This window comes from Pimephales promelas, chromosome 1 (assembly GCF_988280905.1).
Source record: "Pimephales promelas chromosome 1, fPimPro1.hap1.1, whole genome shotgun sequence".
Taxonomy (NCBI): Eukaryota; Metazoa; Chordata; class Actinopteri; order Cypriniformes; family Leuciscidae; genus Pimephales; species Pimephales promelas.
The window spans coordinates 18,780,968-18,804,910 of NC_142769.1; the positions used below are offsets into that span (position 1 = coordinate 18,780,968).

The 23,943-nt window shown below is 36.2% G+C and overlaps 1 protein-coding gene across 2 annotated transcripts in view; it reads left to right on the forward strand.

Moving 5' to 3' along the window:
* The window catches only part of adam19a (ADAM metallopeptidase domain 19a), a 140,360-nt gene that overhangs the window by 37,475 nt on the left and 78,942 nt on the right, over positions 1–23,943 (forward strand). For both annotated transcript variants that reach the window (XM_089128555.1, XM_089128557.1), the window contains exon 3: positions 4,961–5,037. In XM_089128555.1, the coding sequence (XP_088984681.1) occupies positions 4,961–5,037 (77 nt within the window). The remainder of the gene's footprint in view (positions 1–4,960; positions 5,038–23,943) is intronic.

Here is a 23,943-nt window from a genome sequence, read left to right on the forward strand (position 1 = left end):
TTTGTCTGAGAGTAGGCATCTCATTTTTTGAGTAAAAAATAAATAATTTATGAGTAAATTTGGAAATATGAAAAAAAAAATTGAAAAAAATGGCTACTGTTCATCACACTAGTCTACTCTAATGTTTTACCAGGAATTTTGTTTTGAAACTTTTGTTTTGTAAAAAATATGGAATATAGTCACACTTGTGGTGTTCCCGGTCAAAAATGACCGGCCTATAAAAAATAGCTTATAAATCACTCATTATACCATATTTTCACCCAATCTTAGATTCAATCTTTTTGTCAACTTGTTCTCTTTCAATTAGGACTGGTTTTATATTTCTGTTTGCATCTGATTAATCGTGGGCCTCGTTTTTATGAGAGTAGGCATCTCATTTTTTGAGTCAAAAATAAATAATTTATGAGTAAATTTGAAAATATGAAAAAAAAAATTGAAAAAAATGGCTACTGTTCATCACACTAGTCTACTCTAATGTTTTACCAGGAATTTTGTTTTGAAACTTTTGTTTTGTAAAAAATATGGAATATAGTCACACTTGTGGTGTTCCCGGTCAAAAATGACCGGCCTATAAAAAATAGCTTATAAATCACTCATTATACCATATTTTCACCCAATCTTAGATTCAATCTTTTTGTCAACTTGTTCTCTTTCAATTAGGACTGGTTTTATATTTCTGTTTGCATCTGATTAATCGTGGGCCTCGTTTTTATGAGAGTAGGCATCTCATTTTTTGAGTCAAAAATAAATAATTTATGAGTAAATTTGAAAATATGAAAAAAAAAATTGAAAAAAATGGCTACTGTTCATCACACTAGTCTACTCTAATGTTTTACCAGGAATTTTGTTTTGAAACTTTTGTTTTGTAAAAAATATGGAATATAGTCACACTTGTGGTGTTCCCGGTCAAAAATGACCGGCCTATAAAAAATAGCTTATAAATCACTCATTATACCATATTTTCACCCAATCTTGGATTCAATCTTTTTGTCAACTTGTTCTCTTTCAATTAGGACTGGTTTTATATTTCTGTTTGCATTTGATTAATCGTGAGCCTCGTTTGTCTGAGAGTAGGCATCTCATTTTTTGAGTAAAAAATAAATAATTTATGAGTAAATTTGGAAATATGAAAAAAAAAAATTGAAAAAAATGGCTACTGTTCATCACACTAGTCTACTGTAATGATTTACCAGGAATTTTGTTTTGAAATTTTTGTTTTGTAAAAAATATGGAACATAGTCACACTTGTGGTGTTCCCGGTCAAAAATGACCGGCCTATAAAAAATAGCTTATAAATCACTCATTATACCATATTTTCACCCAATCTTAGATTCAATCTTTTTGTCAACTTGTTCTCTTTCAATTAGGACTGGTTTTATATTTCTGTTTGCATCTGATTAATCGTGGGCCTCGTTTTTATGAGAGTAGGCATCTCATTTTTTGAGTCAAAAATAAATAATTTATGAGTAAATTTGAAAATATGAAAAAAAAAATTGAAAAAAATGGCTACTGTTCATCACACTAGTCTACTCTAATGTTTTACCAGGAATTTTGTTTTGAAACTTTTGTTTTGTAAAAAATATGGAATATAGTCACACTTGTGGTGTTCCCGGTCAAAAATGACCGGCCTATAAAAAATAGCTTATAAATCACTCATTATACCATATTTTCACCCAATCTTGGATTCAATCTTTTTGTCAACTTGTTCTCTTTCAATTAGGACTGGTTTTATATTTCTGTTTGCATTTGATTAATCGTGAGCCTCGTTTGTCTGAGAGTAGGCATCTCATTTTTTGAGTAAAAAATAAATAATTTATGAGTAAATTTGGAAATATGAAAAAAAAAAATTGAAAAAAATGGCTACTGTTCATCACACTAGTCTACTGTAATGATTTACCAGGAATTTTGTTTTGAAATTTTTGTTTTGTAAAAAATATGGAACATAGTCACACTTGTGGTGTTCCCGGTCAAAAATGACCGGCCAATAAAAAATAGCTTATAAATCACTCATTATACCATATTTTCACCCAATCTTGGATTCAATCTTTTTGTCAACTTGTTCTCTTTCAATTAGGACTGGTTTTATATTTCTGTTTGCATCTGATTAATCGTGGGCCTCGTTTTTATGAGAGTAGGCATCTCATTTTTTGAGTCAAAAATAAATAATTTATGAGTAAATTTGAAAATATGAAAAAAAAAATTGAAAAAAATGGCTACTGTTCATCACACTAGTCTACTCTAATGTTTTACCAGGAATTTTGTTTTGAAACTTTTGTTTTGTAAAAAATATGGAATATAGTCACACTTGTGGTGTTCCCGGTCAAAAATGACCGGCCTATAAAAAATAGCTTACAAATCACTCATTATACCATATTTTCACCCAATCTTGGATTCAATCTTTTTGTCAACTTGTTCTCTTTCAATTAGGACTGGTTTTATATTTCTGTTTGCATCTGATTAATCGTGGGTCTCATTTATCTGAGAGTAGGCATGGTCAAAAATTTTCACAATGGGCGACCATTGAAAGTGAATGGGAGAGACTAAAAATAACTGAACAATTTAGTTTTCAGGAGCATTTTCATTATTTTCATGTACACATATGAGCATGTGTGCGTGCAAACATTGACCCCTTGGACCTGTGCATGTATTGATACATTTATACACACGCTACCCAGACACACACACACGTTAAAACACACAAGCTTTTTTGAGTATTACACACATTCTTTTCCACAGAGAGAAATGATCCTCCCCACTATTTTCTGAGTCAAAAATCTGATGAATAACATCATGTGCAGAGAGCTGCTTTGCCATTGTGCTGCCACAAATGAATGACAAGCAAGGTGCTGTGAGGCATTTATATATGCCTGTGCTATATGATGTATATAATATTGTCTAGTTCTGTGTGAGAACCACTGTCTATGGTGAGAACCTCACAGTTCCAAAACAAAATGTCATAATATTTTTTCTGGAAGCTGTGATGAAACAAGAACATGAAAGAAAGATTATTTTGAAGCCGGATCACTGCAGTCACGGCCAGTTTGTGTGTGTGTGTGTGTGTGTGTGTGGTAATGTCAGATGGATAAATGTATATTAGATGCAGGTTAGGGTAGAATCAAATTTCTCTCTGTGGAAAAGAATGTGTGTAATACTCAAAGTTTGTGTGTTTTAACGCGTGTGTGTCTGGGATGCGTGTGTACAGTATAAATGTATCGATACATGCACAGGTCCAAGGGCTCGATGTTTGCATGCTCATATGTGTACATGAAAATAATGAACATGCTCCTGAAAACTAAATTGTTCTGTTATTTTCAGTCTCTCCCATTCACTTTCAATGGTCGCCCATTGTGACCATTTTTGACCATGCCTACTCTCGGATAAATGAGGCCCACGATTAATCAGATGCAAACAGAAATGTAAAACCAGTCCTAATTGAAAGAGAACAAGTTGACAAAAAGATTGAATCCAAGATTGGGTGAAAATATGGTATAAAGAGTGATTTATAAGCTATTTTTTATAGGCCGGTCATTTTTGACCGGGAACACCACAAGTGTGACTATGTTCCATATTTTTTACAAAACAAAAGTTTCAAAACAAAATTCCTGGTAAATCATTAGAGTAGACTAGAGTGATAAACAGTAGCCATTTTTTTCAAAAAAACAAATCATATTTCCAAATTTATTCATAAATTATTTATTTTTTACTCAAAAAATGAGATGCCTACTCTCGGATAAATGAGGCCCACGATTAATCAGATGCAAACAGAAATATAAAACCAGTCCTAATTGAAAGAGAACAAGTTGACAAAAAGATTGAATCCAAGATTGGGTGAAAATATGGTATAATGAGTGATTTATAAGCTATTTTTTATAGACCGGTCATTTTTGACCGGGAACAAAACTTGGAAACAAAGTCACTAAGTTTCAGTCCAAAGCGATAACATTAACTAGTATTTTTACGAAAAAGAAAATCTTCTCCGGGTCAAATTGACCCAAACACCACATGAGGGTTAAGCACTCCCTTATGTCGTTCTCGTCAGTCGCAGCAAAATGAGGTCCACGGTGGGCTCTCGTATCTCCATCAGCCTCGTCATGGTTTCATTGTTGGTCTCTGGACCAACATCTGGGTGCTCCTGCTCCAGGCTCACTCTTTGCTCCTCCCACCCTCCACTCCCTCTTTTTGACTTTTTTGTTGGATTCTTCATTCAAAAAGAACAAATATTCTAAGTGTTCCACGTCCAAACGATGATTTGTGTGAAAAACAGATTTAAAAGCAATCACCTTCTCCATCCACACACATCCTGTGCACACATTCAAAAATCCCCACCTGAGAAAGTGTTATGTCAGCTTTAATTGTGAAATATCATTGGCTGTCGTGTGTCTCATGGTCAAATACATCATTACGTCAGCTTTGATTGTGAAATAGCATTGGCTGTTGTGTGTGTATCTTTTAAATGAGATATGACTGCATGCGTCCATGGAGCAGCAAGACTATTTTCAGCGATTAAAACATTAAGATCAACTCACAAAAATATATTGTATGGCTTCAGAAGACTTAGAATGCAGCAAGTTATTTGTAATATTTTTATACTGTTTTGGGTCAGTTTTTGCAATACCTTTGACTTTACTTTTATTTTATATCTTTGAGAAGTGGGTAGGTTTAGGGTAGGAGTGGGTTTAGTTGCTCTAAATTATAAAAGTATATATATTCATAATACACAAATGCAAAGAAAATGAATGTGTCTTTATCTGACACATAAGGCAAACAAATTAAATCAATGGAGTTCCATGTTCGTCGAAACCTACCCTAGGGGTAACTTTAACGTCTTAATTGTAACTATGTAAATGTCTTTACTGCCATTTTTGATCAATTTCATGCCTTCTTTCTGTATACAAGTAATAATCTCTTAAATAATAAAATAAGAAATAGTGACATGAGTCTATAATTTTCTGCTCACCAGGACCAGTTCCCAGAGAAGGGAGAGATTCTGGTCTCAGCCCAGGACTTGAAATTGGTTCTACAAGTTGAGAAGAATCAGTAAGTAACCTCTTAACATGACCAACACTTGAAGAAAATGATCTGATTGCAGATCTGATTAATGTACTGCTGAAAGATTTTCAAATTGCTTTGTTGAATACACATCCAATCTTGCTAATAAGGTGAAGATCTGGGAGTGGTGCCGAATCTATCTGTAAATGGTAAAATGACTTTAGGATGTGTCCTGGAGTTTAGACAGCTGAATAATTACTTGAGCCACAGATCTTCTGGAAAAGAGAACAGGTATCTCTATCACCCTCTGATTGTTCTGCCAAATGCTGAGATGAACCAATGCCATGGAGTCATAGTCTGAGTCTAACTGTACTGGAAACCTTTGGGAATGGATTGCCTTTTCCTCCTCAGAAATTGCTGGACCAAATTATTTTTACTTGGCATAGTTAATGTTTATTTTAACCACATATGAACCTTACATTCCCAGTCTGGTTTTCTAAATGTAGGTCAGAAGAAAGGACACACACACAAACACACTGACACACATAAACACAGAGCAGCCTGGCTTCCTGAGTATTTTCGAGGCCCGAAGGAACCCTCAAAGCGGTCCCACAGTCTTTTTTGGAGTTTTTACAAGACAAAGTACTCTCCAAGCAGGTCGGCGTGTAGAAAATTAGGAAAGTCAGGGGATAGAGGACTATTGAATCTAGATCACAGCCGCATTGTAATGGATCCAGGAAATGGAGGTTAGCTTGAGGACTTTTTAATTAATTCACTCAATCTATAGACTAAGGTTTTCTTGAAATGGATAAAGGAAGGTGCATTACCATTTGTGTATATGCCATTTGTCTAATTGCTACTTTACATTGTGTCTCTTGCAGTGGAGTGCTTTCAACACACAACAATAAGCAGTGCATACAGAAACTAAAAGGTTATTCTCAAAGGGAAGGGCAAGGGATGTCTGCTTTGTGAAAAGGCCATTTCCAAAGAAGCACACCTGTATTTCTATACACTATAGGGCAGAATCATCATATAATGATATATTATAAAATACTAATTTTGTGTATGACAACTGAATGTCTTCACTGCAAGCAGAGATCTGTGTCCCTGAATTGCAGTGTTGTGTGTAACACGTTAAAAACTACTTTAACCTTACTACTACAACTTAACCTTTTTCAATTCGACGCAACATTACTTTTCCCAGGGATAGATTTGACGGTGATCTCCGTCATTTGACAGATTGGACAGCGATCGGCATCTCCGTAGTGAACGCATACAGAGAGAAATGCACCTAATGGATTACATAATCAGAGAGTAGCCTATTTTTTTTTTGCGTTTTGAATTGTTTCATTTTAAAGACATTTCAAGCTTTCTATAAAAAAATATAAAAATTAAAGGGTTAGTTTACCCAAAAATGAAAATTCTGTCAGTATTTACTTACCCTCATGTTGTTCCAAACCCAAAGGAAGATATTTGGAAGAATGTTTTAATCAAACAGATCTCATTTCCCATTGACTACAATGGGGAATGAGATCTGTTTGATTAAAACATTCTACCAAATATCTTCCTTTGTGTTCAGCAGAACAAATAAACACATAGAGGTTTGGAACAACATGAGGGTGAGTAAATACTGACAGAATTTTCATTTTTGGGTGAACTAACACTTTAAAACACAATTTAAAAATGAAATTCATTGTAAAGAAAGGCTTTCTTCAAAACAAAACTTAATGACGTGGTCAAAATCAATGTCTCCCGATTTGTCGTGCATCTATCTTACTTGTGCTTTATAATATTTATAATAATATTTTAACAAATATGAAACTAAATGTGCTTATTTAGTATAGGCCTAGACTCTCTTTATGTACAATTTGCTGTACATTCATTTAATTCTGAATTTTGCACGCATAAGTTGAACGGCATTTGTTTACGTGCATAGTAAAACATATCTGCAACATTTATCAAGTTTGCGGATAATTGTGCGTGCATTTATTAATCTTTATGATATTAAATTTATAATAACGTAGGCTATACTATGTACAAAAAATCAGATGAGCCCAGAATATTGAAGAACACTTAATTTAGTTTAATAATAGTTTAGTTTTAGAATATCTCTTTATTATTTCGAAATAACTAGATACGATTTTTTTTTATTCTTCACCATGCGGTTCGGGACAAATAATACAGCCTGAATATAATTGCTTCCAGAAATTATTTTTGAGTGTGCCAACGGGTTGTCATGATACAACCAGACACAGGTAGATCCAAACGCAGCGTGATTTTATTACAGGGTAGTCAGACAAACAAGGGTCTCAGACAGCAAACACAGCGTAGCAGACAAGGCAATACTCAGGATCAGAAACCAGGCGAGATGGCAAAGGCAAGCAGAAGACGAGATGCAATCCAGGAAACAGGCAATGGGTCAAAAGGCAGGCGGCAGACAATCAAGGAACAGGTTCATCAAGGGTTGAATACAGACAGGAACAGACTAGACTTGGATAACTGACTAGGAACCGCTCTGAGATGTACACAACAGTGAAACAAGACTTCGCAAATGGGTGATCGTGTGAGTGGGATTTTAATGTGTGTGGAGCACATAACATCGGCTTAAGGAGCGGCTTCCAGTTGTTCCAAAGAAGATCCAGGCTGGGGGCAGAACGAAGATGATCCTGGGGGAGGGACGGTGGACCGTAGAGCATGGGCGGATGAACCAAAGGCCATGGTGGTACAGGAAGAATCGGCAGCCAAGGTGGAGCAGGATGGACCAAAGGCAATGGTGGTGCAGGAAGAGTTTGTGGCCAAGGTGGAGCAGGATAGACCAAAGTCCATGGCGATGCAGGAAGAGTCGACGTCCAGGTTGGAGCAGGATGGGCCGAAGGCCAGGGTGGAGCTTCCTCAGTCTTCCCGGCATGTGAAGACCTCTCTTCGAGGAGCCTACTGACCTTACAAGCTACGAATAGTCTCTTGTACAGCGGGCAGGACCAGAAGTGCTGGCTCGACAGGACTGGCATGAGGAGTAGGCATTATAGGCATAATGGCATTATATATGTCATTATTCATAGTAGAACTTAATGTAGGCCTACACATTCAGGAACAGATATCGGGTTATGTCCAGTCAAAGAACATAAAAGTAAGGTAAAAGTAACAAGTAACATAAAAAATTACTTTCCATATGGTCTAACTAAGTAAAGTAACGAATTACTTTTTTTTTAGAAGTAATGAGTCACACTACTTTTTAAAGTAACTTACTCAAAACTGCTGAATTGTTTTTTTTTTTTTTTTTTTTTTTTTTTTGCTGGTTATGCTTCAGTAAATCAAGACAACCTCACATTGACTATGTAACAACGCTGTTGTACCTTGCAAAAGTTGCCATTATAATCAACAATGCTGTTGACAGTGCATTGAATTGTTATTAACAATGTGTCTATGCATTTTAGTGTTCAGGTGAAATTCTGGTAAAATTGAATGCAAAAAAACATACATTTTCTATTGTCAGTAGTGTAGTGATGTATGAAGCACAGCTCAGATAAATCACCCTCAAACTAAGCAATTTTTTTTTTTTTTTTTTTTTTCGAAATCAATGGGGGAAATCTTTTGCCCTCTTTCCAGATTCCATTCCAAATTGCAGTTTCCTGAACTGGAGCTGGTGTAATTTCATCCTGAGATAGAAAGAGAAACCAAATGGAAAATAAATAGTGTATATTTTTCATTTCAAGCAATAGATAGATCATGCACATTTGATCTGATATAACTTTATTGATGACTATCCTGTAAGACTAGTCTTAGTTCATCTAATCGGCCTCTGGTAAGAATTCTAGCAGCTGCATTTTGGACTAATTGTATTTGCAGACACTTTTCAGTCCATTTTATTTTCCGGGAGAATATATATTTTAAATGTGTTTTGTTTTATTTAAAAGTAGATATTTCAAGCTTTCTTTAGACATATGTTTCATGTGTGTGTGATAAGTATTCGCCTAAGTATAAGGCTTCTTTCTGAAAGTGACAGCTGAAAGCGCGCCCTGTTTATTTTCTTTATTTTTTAAAAACACAAGGATTTGTTGTTATTGTGAGTGCACAAAAACAAAACAAGATCCATTATAGTTAATAAGTAAAGGTGATATATATATATATATATATATATATATATATATATATATATATATATATATATATATATATATATATATATAAATATATATATATATATATAAATATATATAATATATCACAAAAATACAATCATTTTGAATTTTAGCTCCCAATGATAGCACTCTTAATGCAATGCATTTTATTTAAATTACTGCAATTCAACATTTTTTTTTGTTTCAAAGAAATCTGTAGTTATTTTACCACATTCCACAGTCTACATTCCAAGACAGTGCTAAAAAGCAAACCAGAAAATAGATTCAAATTACTAACGGTGCTTTCGGTTTTGAATCTTCTTTTTGGCGTCAGTGTGTGTTTCTAAAGCACTCATTTTGTGTTCCACAGCAAATGGAAGTGTAGCAAAACAGTTTTAACATGGATTAATTAATATCGTTTAGGATTGGTTGTAGTCACTGGTAGTTTTAAATGATTTAGCAACACAACAGAAATGTCTGTGATTGGTTTAAATTCTCATCCTCTGCAAAAAAAAAACACACAAAAAAAAAAAAAAACACAAAACAACACAAGAAAATGCAAAACAACGCAATGCAGTTGGATTAAAATTATCCACAATCATGGACTTGATTATTCATTATGCAGCTTTAATACACCAGCCACAAAAACAGAAGGAACTAATTGCCATATAGGCAATGTTGTTAGTTTAACCATGAACTAATTTTAAAAGATAAGTAAAGATCATCGTTTAACTTTAGACTGGCATTCTGACCTCTGACAACTGGGGTTAAGGGTCACTGTTGGCTGTGTTGCATCACGTGTGATCCATAACATGACCATAAAAACCTTTAGAAAACATCCAGGCATATTTTTTTCCTTTTATGGAAGCACTTAGAAAAAGTTTTCTAAGTGAAAATGTAGGCAAAACTTAAATGGCTCTTGAATAGCTCCATTGTGTACTCCATACAGTGAGTCTGTCTATTCCCCCATCTTTTCTTTCCATGACAATAACAATGTAAGAGGCTCTCATTCTGCAAATGACAATGAGAAATAGGTGTGTGTGTGTTTTCTCACACAATTCTTAATACGTGCATGGTTTTGGCATTTTATCCATAGCCAAGTTATTTGTGATGTAAATGAGCATGTTTGTGTGTGTGTTTGCATCTGAGCTGGTATTTAATTGAAAAGGTTGATAGACAGTTTAAAGAGAGTGAATCAGAAAGAGAGTGAATGAGCAGATACAGACAAATGATGGGCATACTTTAGGCAGTGTTTATTACTTGGAGTAATGAGTTGTAATATCACATATTACTCACATATTTTAATTAAATTTTAAACTGAATTATGCAGAAGTTTGTCCTTTAACATTTGGTATTTTAAGGTACTACGGTGATTGTTAGCCATCTCATTTCTAGCGAGGGCATTGTGGAGTAGTCTGTGGGTTTCTTTTAAGGTCAAGTGGTTTGTGAAAAGGTTGCGTTTTAGAGTTTTAGAGCGAGAGGAGGAGGAGATCATGGTGTATCGAGGGTGAGGGAGATTAATAGAGTTTATATTTCTTAATATGAGAGAGAGAAAATGTAAAATGAAAGAATGTGATTGGAGGGCGTGTAAGAGAGCTGGAACGTAATTGAGAAATATAAACTGATGGTGTGAAGGAGACGGGATAAAGAAGCATGGAGGACAAGAGGGGTTTAGGGCATGGAGAGTGCTGATAAGGAGACAGATGATAGGGGGGTGAAAATAATATGAAAGGGGATGAAATGTAGAGTCCTAACAGGTGGTTGTGGTTTAGCTCCATTGGCAGTTGAACTCCAAAGATCCGAACCTCATTTCCCATTAGAGCTGAAGTGATTGACCTACATATTTTATTATGAAAATTTTAATGTATTCATCCCTGAGGATATGATATTTTAAATATATATTTTTTTATGGAATTGCAGCACATGTTCAGGATTAAGCCAACAGCTGTCTGTATAATTCAACAGTCTAACTCATGAACATTTAAAACCTTGCCAGAGGTGTCATGGTATCACTGATGGTTAGGGCTGTCAATCGAATTAATTTTTTCACCTAATTTGTAACATTGTACTGCATACTTATTAATTAATCAAATGAATCACGTATATTATCAGTTGTCAAAAGCCCCCAAATGAATATAATTTAAGGCATTGGTGGCTTATATTATAAAGTCAATATATTGATTGTTTTATTTTCATATCATTAAACCACAGTCCACAGCAATCCAAAAAAGAAGATTCAGTTTGCCCATTAACACAGCTGCTCTGTTTTTTCTAACATATGCCATGCAGGTCTTAGCTGTTTTCACAACCTCGTACCAATGTGCTACAATTTAAGATAAAAAAAAAAATATATGTAAATTTACATAGCAAAAACATTAATAAATTGTGTGTAAGAACATTTTTTTGGTTGTGCTTTGGCTCTGCATGACTGTGAAAATGAATAATATCCTACAGCTCATAAAACATTCACCACTAGGCTTAAGAGATATGACCAGTTATAGGAAGGATCTCAAGCTGACAAGCTGAAGACGTTACTAAACCCATTAATAAACATGGTACTTCCTTAATAAATTCCAGCACAGTGCTAAAATAACCCATAATGAAAGGACTCTTCTCAATGCTTTATAATCATTTCTGTTAGAGAGCTTCTATGGCATTTTGTCGTTTTATTACAACTAAGTTCTGCTGCATTGTCTTTTTGGCAACAGACTCTCCTCTGTTCTCCTCTGTTTTTAAAGACAGGTGATTTTCCAGAGGTTCGAGATTTAGCTTGCTTCATATCTACCTTTCTCACTCCTTGCGACAACAAACCAACGCCACTCCCACACTGTACATGTGTCAAAGAAGCCGGAGAAACGTCTCTGTATTTACTGGCATGACTGACAACTGACATATGTATGCAATTTCCTGCGAAAACCAAACTGCTAGGTCTAAAATATGAACACTGGTAACACTTTATTTTAAGGTGACATAGTTATACATTCCTACATGTACTTATTAATAACTCTAAATGATACATAATTACATGGAACTAACCCTAAACCAAACCCTAAGCATAACTCTATAGTAATTACTTATTTGAGCAATGTAACTGTCACCTTAAAGTAAAGCGTAACCTAAACACTTATAATAGAGTTACCATAGTGAATCAAGGTAAGAGAAAATTTTGGAAGAATGATGGAAGATTAAAACGTTTTTAAAATTGTGTACATTTTGAACAAAGTACTTTTTTTTAATTCATGTTTGTGAATTTCTGCAGATGCTTTGCTCTAGGTGGTATTTCAAGCTTGAGTCTAAGAAAATGTACTGGTAGAAAAATCCTTTTACACATAATATATAAATTATTTTATTATACAGTTAACAGCTTTACTGCGACTGCTACTACTGCTAATAATAAAACAAAAGGTCACATCAATGCTTGAAATGCAGCAGAAGAAGTGTTAAGATTCAAGTTTTAGCCTTTGGTTCTGTGCAAAGGAAATGCTGAATCAGAAGCACTTCACTGTTGTCATGACACTCAGTGTGAGAAGTGACAAACAACACAACAGTCTTTGCAGTGCGAAAGTATAATCACAATTCAGCATGCAAATAATGAAGAAAACCTGCCACAGTTTAGTACTGCAAATATTACTATAAGAGTGTTTATATTTTTTAATACACGTTTATTAAAACAAATTATAAAATGCTTTTTAAAACAAAGTTTACAAAAATTCTGTATGTCAAGCAGTTTATAAAATAATACTTAAATAATCAATCAATTTGTGCTTTATTGTCATCCTGCTTCATACCCCAATCATTTGAAAGGATAAATAATATACTATATATATATATATATATATATATATGTATATGTAATTTTTTTTTTTTTTTTTTTGGTTAAGTACTAAGTGTAAGGTTTTATACGTCTCTAAGACATTTATGGTCGGTTTCACAGACAAGCTGTTTTAACTGAAAACAACTTAGGTCCCGTCCCCACTACTGCGATTTTGTTAAAAACGGAGAAATAAAACAAATGCGATCTCCGTCCACACCAGCGTTTTATCGGCGTATTAGAAATGATCTCCGTCCACATTAAAACGACTGAAAACGCCAACACTGGGCATACTTGTGCTGGTGTAAACAGTGGTTGACGAATCAGGGAAGGATACGTCATGCTGATAACACCCAAATGCGTCAGCATTTCTGAAGTCCTCCATTTTGTCTCGTCTTCACTAAAACGCCCTTCGGAGATTCAAAATGCAAAACGGAGCTGTAGCGTTTCTAAACTTCTCCGTTTTGGGTCTTCGTTTTTCTCATTTAAGTCTGGACGGGAGGTGCAAACGTAGCAAAAGGTCTTCGTTTTTAAACGAAAACGCAGTAGTGTGGACGGGGCCTTAGATTGACATATCTCAAATAAAATGTGTCAGTGCCATTGTTTTGTCTCAAGATGCATACCAGTAACATTTTTTCTTTTTTAGAAAAGGCAGGCTTTTCTAAAAAAAAAAAAAAAAACTTCTTAATTGTCCTAATTTAAAGGACAAATTCGATATTTTACACTTAAAGCCCTGTTTTAGGGTCATTTCTGATGAAATAGAATGGTTAAGATTGAAATTTGGACAGATGCTTTCTGTGGTTGCACGTCCTCACCTCCACAATGATACGTGCACTGGAACAATCATTCATAAAACACATTAAATTTTAGTTTACAAAAGTGTGAAACTCACCGTGTGGTCTGGTCTGGGGTGTTCACTGATATGCTCACACAAAAATCACTGCTATATGCTTTCCAACAGGTTTTATCGTAAGTCAATCTTAACCATTCTATTTCATCAGAAATGATCTTAAAACAGTGCTTTAAGTGTAAAATACCGAACTTGTCCTTTAACTAAGGTCTAATCCTGGCTTAATCTAAGCCCTCTCTGTGAAACCAGGCCTTAAAAACAGACGTCTAATCTTTCACCAAAGAAGCTACAACTTGAAAAGAGGATATTGCAGCTTCTGCTTGCATAGGTGCTAACCAGAACTCCATTTAGCAGTGCGATTCTTGGTAAAACAACTTCTCGTAAGAGCCTAACATTCTTTTGCAATTAGACACAGAGCTAAATTGTGCATGATGTGATTATGCATTTATGAATGCCATCTGCAGCAGCAAGAACGGTCACATGCTTACTAACACAACTCTGATTCACCCTGATGCATTTCTCAGACTCTCTGCCCTGCAGTCCCATCTGTAGAAGGCTTGTTTTGTTCTCTTCCTGACAAGCAGCCAGTGTTTGTGTAATCTGCTCTCTCATGCATCCTCAAGATTAAGTAAGCCTTCCCTCTTCAGTCTTCACTGAAAATATCACTGAGAGTGATGATTCCATATTTGCGTACAGTTCAGAGATGAGCACTCGTGATGCTCACTGATTATAGTGGAAATAGTGTTGTTATTGCCATATTTAATGTGACTGTGACATTGTAGCAGGAACAAGCTGGTGGAAATAACAGTTTGATATTGAGAGCGACTCAGATTTCGAAACGGAATGAGATGCAGGGCTGCCAACTCTACACAGCTGTGTTGGATTAAAGTTTGTTTCCTGACAATATTTATGGTGCGTTTTATTATAGCCAACGTACCGACTCGGACCTCGGATTTGACGTCACGTCCACACTTCAAGCGTTCTATTTGTTTTGCGCGTCCGAGTCGGAGAAAAAAAATGGACGCCACCCGGAAAGCTGTTATAATGGTAGCACTGGCCGAGTACCAGGCACTTACATTAAAAAAATAAATAAATAAAATTATTATGACTACACCTTATTAAAACGCAGCCATTTGAACTTGAAAATGTTAACTTTATTAATGTTTTTCATGTTAATCTTCTGTTAGCAACGCTAGCAACGTCAGTAATTGCACTCACAACAACCGATTCCCATACCTACAGGGGACGCAGTAATACGAGTGATTATAACCGTCATTTAAAATACCAAAGCTGTTCAAAAACAATGAAAACAATTCATTCTTACAAGTCACAGGGCGCAGCCATCTTGAATTCCGAAACGGAATTCTTGCTCGGTGTCCTCACGGTTGTCCGACGTCCGAGAGGAGAAATCCGAGGAAAGGGGGTGTGTTGCTAGGCAACGTCTGTCGTCCGATTCGGATCTCCGAGACGGATGAATAATAGAACGCACCATTAGTCCCATGATATAGTGTCAGAATGTAGTGATTCCAAACTCATGGATGTCTTAGTGTTGAACTGTCCAGTCAAATTAGTGCTTTTTGTCGATGTGTGGAATAGAAATCAGTATTTAAGTTGTGGTGATTTAACTGATGACTTAATTTTCCTTTTAAGGGTGAACTGTCCCTTTAAAGGGATACTCCACTTTTTTTGGAAATAGGCTCATTTTACCACTCCCCTAGAGTTAAACAGTTGAGTTTTACCGTTTTCGAATGTATTCAGCCGTTGTTGTACTGATATAGAAGAATATCAGTAACCAGACAGTTTCTGGTCTCATTGACTTCCATAGTATATTTTTTTCCCTATGGAAGTCAGAGACCAGTTTGTCTGGTTACTGATATTCTTCTAAATATCAGAAAATCAGCTGAATGGATTTTGTTGAACTCTGGGCGAGTTGTAAAATGAGCCTATTTCCAAAAAAGTGGAGTATCCCTTTAATTATGTAAAGCAGAGCAATGCGTTGGTCAATTGCATTCCTATTTGCATTTCTGTACTTGTGTATGATTTTCTAACTTAAATGTCATCAGTACAACAGTTACCAAAGATTCTCTTCCTGAAACTTAGTTCATTTTTGGCAGATCTTGTGTGAGAGGTGTCAGCAGTGCTTTGTATTAACGTACAACAGCAAGTACGTTTGTATTAGCATGACATACAGTTGAGTCAGCATTGAAATTGTAGCCTCCATCTTCCCCCAAAATACATAATGCCACATCTTGAGTCACTAAACTGCAGACAAATGTACACAATGGAGGATATATTTTTTCTTTCTCAGTCTTCACTTTCTCTCGCTTGCACATTCTCAGATGATCTTTGTTGCCTCCTCTCTGCACCCATCCCCCATTTCCTTTGTTTTCCCTCCCTCCCTCTCTCTCTCTCTCTCTCGATCTCTCTCTGTCTGGTGTACAGTACTGCTTGTTTGAGGTGATTGGTAACAGATGGTGCCGCTTTAAAAGGGCAAGGAATTTTGTGCCCTCAGTAGGTCAATGGGCCACGGTCTCTCTCTATCTGGCTCTTGTCCATACACAGAGCTGACTTATTTTGTGTACTTTGTCCCCAAAAAACCTTCAAATGAGAATAAAGTTTTAACATACTTAACTTTTTGAAGAGGTCATTGTGTAGTCTGTCAGCGGAGGGACAGAAAGCTCTCATATTTCATCAGAAATTCATTTGTGTTCCGAAGAAGTCTTGCGAGTTTGGAACGAAAAAGGGTGGGTAATAGCTGGGTTTCATTCGCGCCGGATTCAGATGGAGGGCAGGGAGTGAAGAGCACAATGGGCGAGATGGAGGAAAGTCCGTACTGTACTACTTTACATGCTATTAAAAGAAACTGAAATAAACAAAAAATCAAACATATGTTGGACGTGATCCTTACGTTATGAAGAGGAGCGATTTTTCAACTCAATTGAAATATTTTGTTGCCATCGAGGCTGTAGATATCTTACAGACATACTTTGACTTTACAAAGTTCGGAAACATTACATGTTACACAAACAGTCGCTTAAGTTGTATTAACTCACCTTTGACGAAGTGATCACTAACGTTACACACACACACGCATTTTCCCATTTGGCTCCTCCAGACCGCAGACATAGGTTTGCAAGCCGTTTTTCCGGAGTTTTACCCCCGTATGAACAATAACTTTTGGTACAAGATAAAAACTCCCTGTGGTTTGATCGATTCAAGTAACTAAATGACTCAAAACACAGCCATTTTGAGTTTGTTATATTGCTTTCTAAATACAGCAAATCACTTCCTGCCCTCCATTTGTATTTCGCGGCATGGCAACGCAGTGGCATGACGTCATATGAAAACAAGCTATTAAATTAACATTTTTTGGGGTGAACTAACCATTTAATGTAGCATTTCAAGTTGGCTACAATACTTTTCAAGAAATAATAAGCAGTCTTAGACAAAATAGTGTCAGGATTATGTTTTGTTTCGAGTCTGTTTTCCTTGTTTTCCCCCTTCCTAGTGTGTTTGGTACAGTCCTCAGTTTTCCCGCTCCTCGTCATCCCTCAGTCAATACACCTGTTTTCAATGTTCATTAAGTCTCTCACCTGTGTTTCCATTATGTTCCTTTGTTATCCCATTTATACTCTGTGTTCTCGCTTTCAGTGTCCGTTCTCGTTGCTGTACTGTCGTTCCTGAGTGCCTTCATTGAATTTTCCTTTTTCCTGTGATTTCTTGTGCTTCCTGCCACTATACGATCCCTGACTAATACACCGTAAAAAAAAACCCAAACATAATTGTTACATTAGGAAGTTACTAATGTCTCATTAGTTATATCTTTTGCAGAATGTATTAATCTTTGTTAACCTGTTGTTGTAAAATACAACTGTTCATTGTTGATTCACGTTAGTTAATGATACATATTCGGACCATTATTAAATAATATTGAGATACAACTTTTGATTTGAATTATATGTAAATGTTAAAATTAATATGAACTTAGATTAATAAAGGTTTTAGATGTAGTTTTCACTGTTACTTTATGACAGCTAATCTAGTTAACTAACATTAACACATGGAACCTTAGTGTAAAATATTACTGTTTTTTTTAATTGGGTACATAATTCTTCATTATTCAGTGGAAATTCATTAGTATTTAATGGACCTTCATGGGTCTTCATGGACCATTTTAGAGGAGCAAAACACATTATATACACATTAGTATTGCTTGCATATAGATAAAAACAAAACACGATTTAAAAAAAGATGATTGTAAAATAAAAGACATTTAAAAAATAACATTTTTCAAATATAATATTGTTAATATGAGTAAAACATTTGACATTTTTACTGAAGTCACAAAGGAAAAGGAAGTGGTTTAGCAGGCAACTCCATTGATTATAATTGGAGTGATCTAGTTTTGTTGGGTTGCAACAGCAAGTTGCCAGAGGTGGCTGTCCGTTGTCATGACAATCAGTTAGTCACTTGTTTTCTGTCAGCAGTAAAATGTTTATTTTTAATTACATTGATGAGAAATTATTCGGTCCACAGTCCTCTTATGTTCAACTCCTGCTCTTGACTGTTCGCTACCTGATTGGCTTCACATTGTTTGTAAGTCTCATCTCTCTCATTTGAACAATAAAACACGATGCAGTCGACTCCCTAGTTCTGTGAGCTCAGCTCTTCTCTCTCCCACACTTTGAGTTCAGCGTTTTTAAAACTGTTAACACCTTCAGTTTTCCAGACAGGAAGGACATAATAGCGGTTGCAGACTGCAGATTACATACCACTGAGCCATGCTATGTCACACCATATTGACCTTGAGCAAAACTATGGCATGCTTTGATAGCCTGGTGCTATCAGATGGTAGTTGTGAATCTCTTTGACAATTTACATTGTTTTGGCTCATAAGGACCAGAAGGAAATGTGATGTTGTGATACAGAACAGCTGTTATAAGAGATGCTGGTGGTTAATCTTCTGTACTCAGAATGGGGTTAGGGGAGGTGGGGGGGGGGGACTGCTATTTGATAAGTTCTGTTTAATATTTTAAACACTCAAAGAGCTCGTCAAACGTTCCTGTCTTGAAACTGTACTGTATGAGGTCTACCTCTTCTTGTTTTAAAAGTAAAATAAGCTGAGCTATAGCTGCTTTGTCAGCCTTTCACAATCTGAGTAACCTTGAAACCCCCACCCCGAGACAAACTTTTTTTCTTGTTTTTTTACCTGCTGCCTTTGGATGGTTGCCAGGCTGTTGTGCTGTGGTTCCAAAGATTCTAACTGTTTTTATTTGTTGCCGTTGTGGGACGTTAGGGTGTTGTCAGGTGGGTTATTGGGCGTCGTGGCCAAATGAGCCCAACCTAGTTCTTTATGATATTCTGCTTTCTAAATATGACTCACGTCCAACCTTCTATGTAAGTCTATGAATGTTTTTCCTGGTGAAATTTGTACGTTTGTTAAAGGGGTGGTTTTCTGTTTTTTTTCTTTGCATGATTGTGCTTATGCTGTGCAATATAACATGTATTTGTGGTTTTTCTTTTTTTTTAAACTCTTATTTTTCATAAATTTCACATTTATTGTAAGCCGCGTCCTCCTCTGTCATTTGAACGACCGGTTGACTTCCTGAGTCTATGAAACCACTCCCTCAGAAACAAGCAGTTGGCTCAGATTGGTTAGTTTGGGCTGGTGTGTTGTTATTGGCTAAACTGAGTAGTGCACGTTGTCTGTATACTTAACGCCCATTACCTTTATGGTGTCGATACTGCAGTATCAGTCTCTGGCATGAGCCAGAATCAGACTCAGAAAGCGGCGATGAAGAGAGTCAAGCAGAACCTTCCTAAACACGGCTCTTACAAAACGTTTCTGAATGTTAATTTGCCTATATTTTTTTTAAACTTTATACACGTTTGTTTTACACAATAGCATCGAACTAACTGGCAACTACAGTATATACACAAACAGCGTTGGCATTGGTTTACGTTCTTGATCAAATCGAAAAATAACGTGATAAAGTATATATACATGCAAAATACATTTACAAAATTAGTACATAAAAATTCAGGTCCAAAATGTTTGTCGTAGACACAAAATAGCATAACTAGTAGCCTTGTGGCTATAAAGCCAGCGCTGGCATTTGAAAAAAAATAAAACACAAGGCTACGTCTGGAATTATACATGCAAATACATTTAAAATGATTAAGTCTTAGCCTACTTACAGGTTGTGGCCCAACAACTGCTGCCTCTGGTTTTAAAGTTGGAACTGCTTCATGTTTTAGTAACAGTTTATTGTTGAATCCGGCATTGAATTCTTGGAGATTCTGGAAGCTGTCTCTCGTAAAATGCGCAGCACAGAGAGCTAGATTACGATCGTCATTTTCAGGAACATAATCAAACATAAATAGTATCCATTGTTGACAAACTACAACGTCCGTGGGAAGCCCGAACACAGAACACCTGACAGAACCAGAAATATGGCCATGCCTTTTTTTTTTTTTTTTTTTGCATATTCCGGAGAGCGGGTTGATGTAAATGTGTGAGTTACGTCTAAAACCCAGCTGTAGTCCCAATCGAGTCGTTTTTGTAGGCATTCAACTTCCTGATTTTCAAAAGACGATATCTCTGCTTACATTGAACTTTCAACGCTGCAACTTTGCAGATACTATTCATGCACCAACAGCAACATTACACACTATTTAAAATGAAAAAAGTGAAATCGCAATCAACCCACCCCCCCCCCCCCCCCTTTAATAGCATTTGCCATCTCTAATCAACAAGACACACATTTTAAGGTGTCATTCATGTCCGTAGGTCAAAATGTGTGGGATTACTACTGAGGAGGGTTTGGTTGTACACTAAATAATCTACATTTGAGTGATAAAAATAGTGATGCTGCCTGGAAATTTTACACTTGATCGCCTCTTAGCATCATAATTTAGTCGGTTACACATCCTGGGTTGTGGTGAACCTTTAGTGGCAGATAAGGTTTCATGTCTTGTTAACCGAGTTTCACACTTATTCACTTTCATCAAACAAACATCCTGCACACGTACACATGTTTTTACTCTTAGAAACCAAAAAAAAAGGTGTGCTTTGAAAAAGGCAGGAAATGAGCAAATGCCTGTTAGACATTTTACACTTGCATGAAATGTAATCAAATTATAGTAGGTATACTATATACAAATTATAGTATACTATATTACTTTTAAACTGTTACAAAAGATGTATATTTGAAATCAAATGCTGTTATTCTACTTTCTATTCATTAAAGAATCTCAATGTTTTGTACTATAAAGATTTTATTCATATATGTGAACAGAAATGTGAATGGTGTGTTTCTTCATTATGTGTTTTGAACAGATGTGTGGTCATAAGATTGCTCCTGAGATGGCCTCATTTTTCTTTCTCTTTTTCTTTTTTTGATTCAAGATTGTTCAAGTAAGCCTTTCAACTAAGAGCTATGAGTAATTTCTTTCTACTGCTGATTGCTGAATTGCACCTGTTTTCCCTCAGAGAAACACACACACACTCACCCTCACACTCACACTCAGACAAGTCCAATTCCTTTTGTTCCTCCAACCCAGCTGTGCATACAACAAGCACATTAATCTAAGGCGAAGTCCACTGGACAGTTATTCTAGACTGGTAGCTGAAAATAGAAGTGTAATACGACACACACTCACACTTATCTCTGCCTGAGCTCTGTGCCTCCTTCACTGCAAACCCTCACAACTGTTTCATTATAAGTTGCTGTGGTGAGCGTTTCCTCTCTGTCTCATGTCCAGAAGGAGAATTGGACCAGCACAGCTTCCTTTGATTTTTTTTCTCTCTTTAATTTGTCTGCTATATGATTGAGCAATCAACATCAACATCCTTATCATTAAAGGCAGGAAGAGGACAAGATAATGCACAGACTACAATACTGACGCTCATCACGCTTGGATGTTTGAAGTCCACAACAAAAAAGCCCTGGATTTTAGTACCAATGTTCTTTTATAATGAAAAAAAAAAAAACATGAAACATTAAATTGGCTATAACAATCCAGCATCCCTGAGCAACACACAGTAACAATGTCTGGTTTTTAGTTTTGGTTGAGTGAACGATTTAATGACTCACTGATTTAGGCAGTCATCGAATTGGCTCAGGTGCTCAAGGTTCCATTTGGGACAGGGCCTAACTTGTTTTGTTCCTGATTGAATCAGTGTTTTGAATGAATCAATAATGTATTCAGTAATCCGCGTGAGCCATCGAGCCTGTCATTACACCTTTTTTTAAAATGGTTGTTTTTCTAAAATGAAACAGCCTCAATAACATATGTCACTGACTGATGTGACCTCTGAAGGTGCCTTCAAAATGAGACACAGCCATAAAGACAGTCACTTGTTTTGTTCCTAAATTAATCACTGTTTTGGAACTAACTGCTTGAGTGAATGATTCAATGATTTATAAAGACAATGCTGAATTCATAACTGCACACTAGCATACTGCTGTTACTATTTTTTATCATATCTTCCTATGAAAGAAGTGAATGATTCACTGACTTATTCCTGAAGACAGTTATTTATTTATGCACTATACCCCAAAATTTGCATCAAAATATGTGGATAGAAACATCTTTATCGACATATTGTCTGGAACATGCAGACACAGACAAATGGAGTGAGACAGTGCTGTATATCAGGACTTTTAAAATGCCACTTCCAGTTGTTTTCCAGTCTACCCCTATTTGTTAAGCGAGAAGTTGATATGGTGTTTACACTCTTCAGGAAGTCAACCTATAAATGGCTGTTGTCTTATGGCTTTGGAATTGCAGCGATGCTTGATTCCTAAACAGTCTTACATTTTCTCATGCCAGCTATTCATTCTGTCAGATAACTGTTAGAGGGTGTTACATCAGTGGGAGAAAAAGGATGGATGTGCTACATTAGTTGGAGGAAGCAGATGGATGTGCACTTGCTCACATTTGGCAGCCAGCCTTTGCACAATATGATGTAGAAGCTGGTAATCAGATTGCATGTGTAGATACATCAACATGTAGTCCATTTAAATGCTTAAATTTAGAATCAGAGCACATTTTAGCAAAGTTTTAAGTTTTTTTCTTTACTATAAAAAGAGAACTAGTGTTGTATAGCTTTTTGCTGCACTGCTGTACTCCAAAAAACTCCGGCAACTCCAGCCTGGGCACCTCTTATAACCAACATAACTCCTGCCGGGAAGCCGTCTCTCTCAAATCATGCACCCGTCCTCTCCCCTATCTTTTGCCTACTGGAACTCCACCTTAGAAATTAATCGCCTTTCAGCTTTCACTTGATTGAGCTGCACAGACCACTGTGCGGCTGCCCGAGTTTACCTGCTTAAAACTACTAACGGGTGATTTGACTTCCATTCTGAGAAAAAGAATGAATGGTTTTAGTTCAGTGGTTCTGTGACCACAGGGACCTTTTGAAATTAATTAAAAGAAAGCTCATCATTTTTATATTCTTGTGCTAAATTTTAAAGGTGTTTCCGCAGGATAGAATTATTTAATTTCCCCTTCCCCTCCTTTTAATTATTCTGCCTTGGTTAAACAAGCAGAATAAATGTTCCAATAAATGTGTTATGCACATTTGCTGAAGCCATTTCAACGTTTTATAAGTTACTCTCATTGATGTCTATATTAATCCTACAAATCAAACATCAAGGGAATTGAAACCTTCATTCCCAGCTCCCAACGATGGTTTATTGAAACTAAATGGCAAACATGTCTCAGGTTATGACTGTATGATGACTGTAATCATGGTTCCCTAAAAAAGAGAATGAGACGCTGCATCTGAGATCGTGACACCATGTGAACGATAATACCTACTCAGCCGGACAAGTGCCTTTCTAGTATGAATCATGGTGGGCACAACTAAGGCATTAGCACCTGGGACCCAAGTGTAGGATTCAAGTCTAGTTCGTAGAACCTCACAAATGTGTGCGGAGAGGACCAGCCTGCCGCATTACATCTTGCATGGTCATGGATACCTCTAACAAAAAGGCTTTTGAAGCTGTCTGTAATGCAGTTCAGTTGTTATGGGAAAGAGGCAGGAACCAGCGAACATTCTACAGACTTTAATGCAATAAATGAAACAAATACACAATAAAAGTAAAAGAAAGCAGTCCCTCACCGTTGACTGCTGTCACATAACAAAATAAAACACAACATAGATTCAG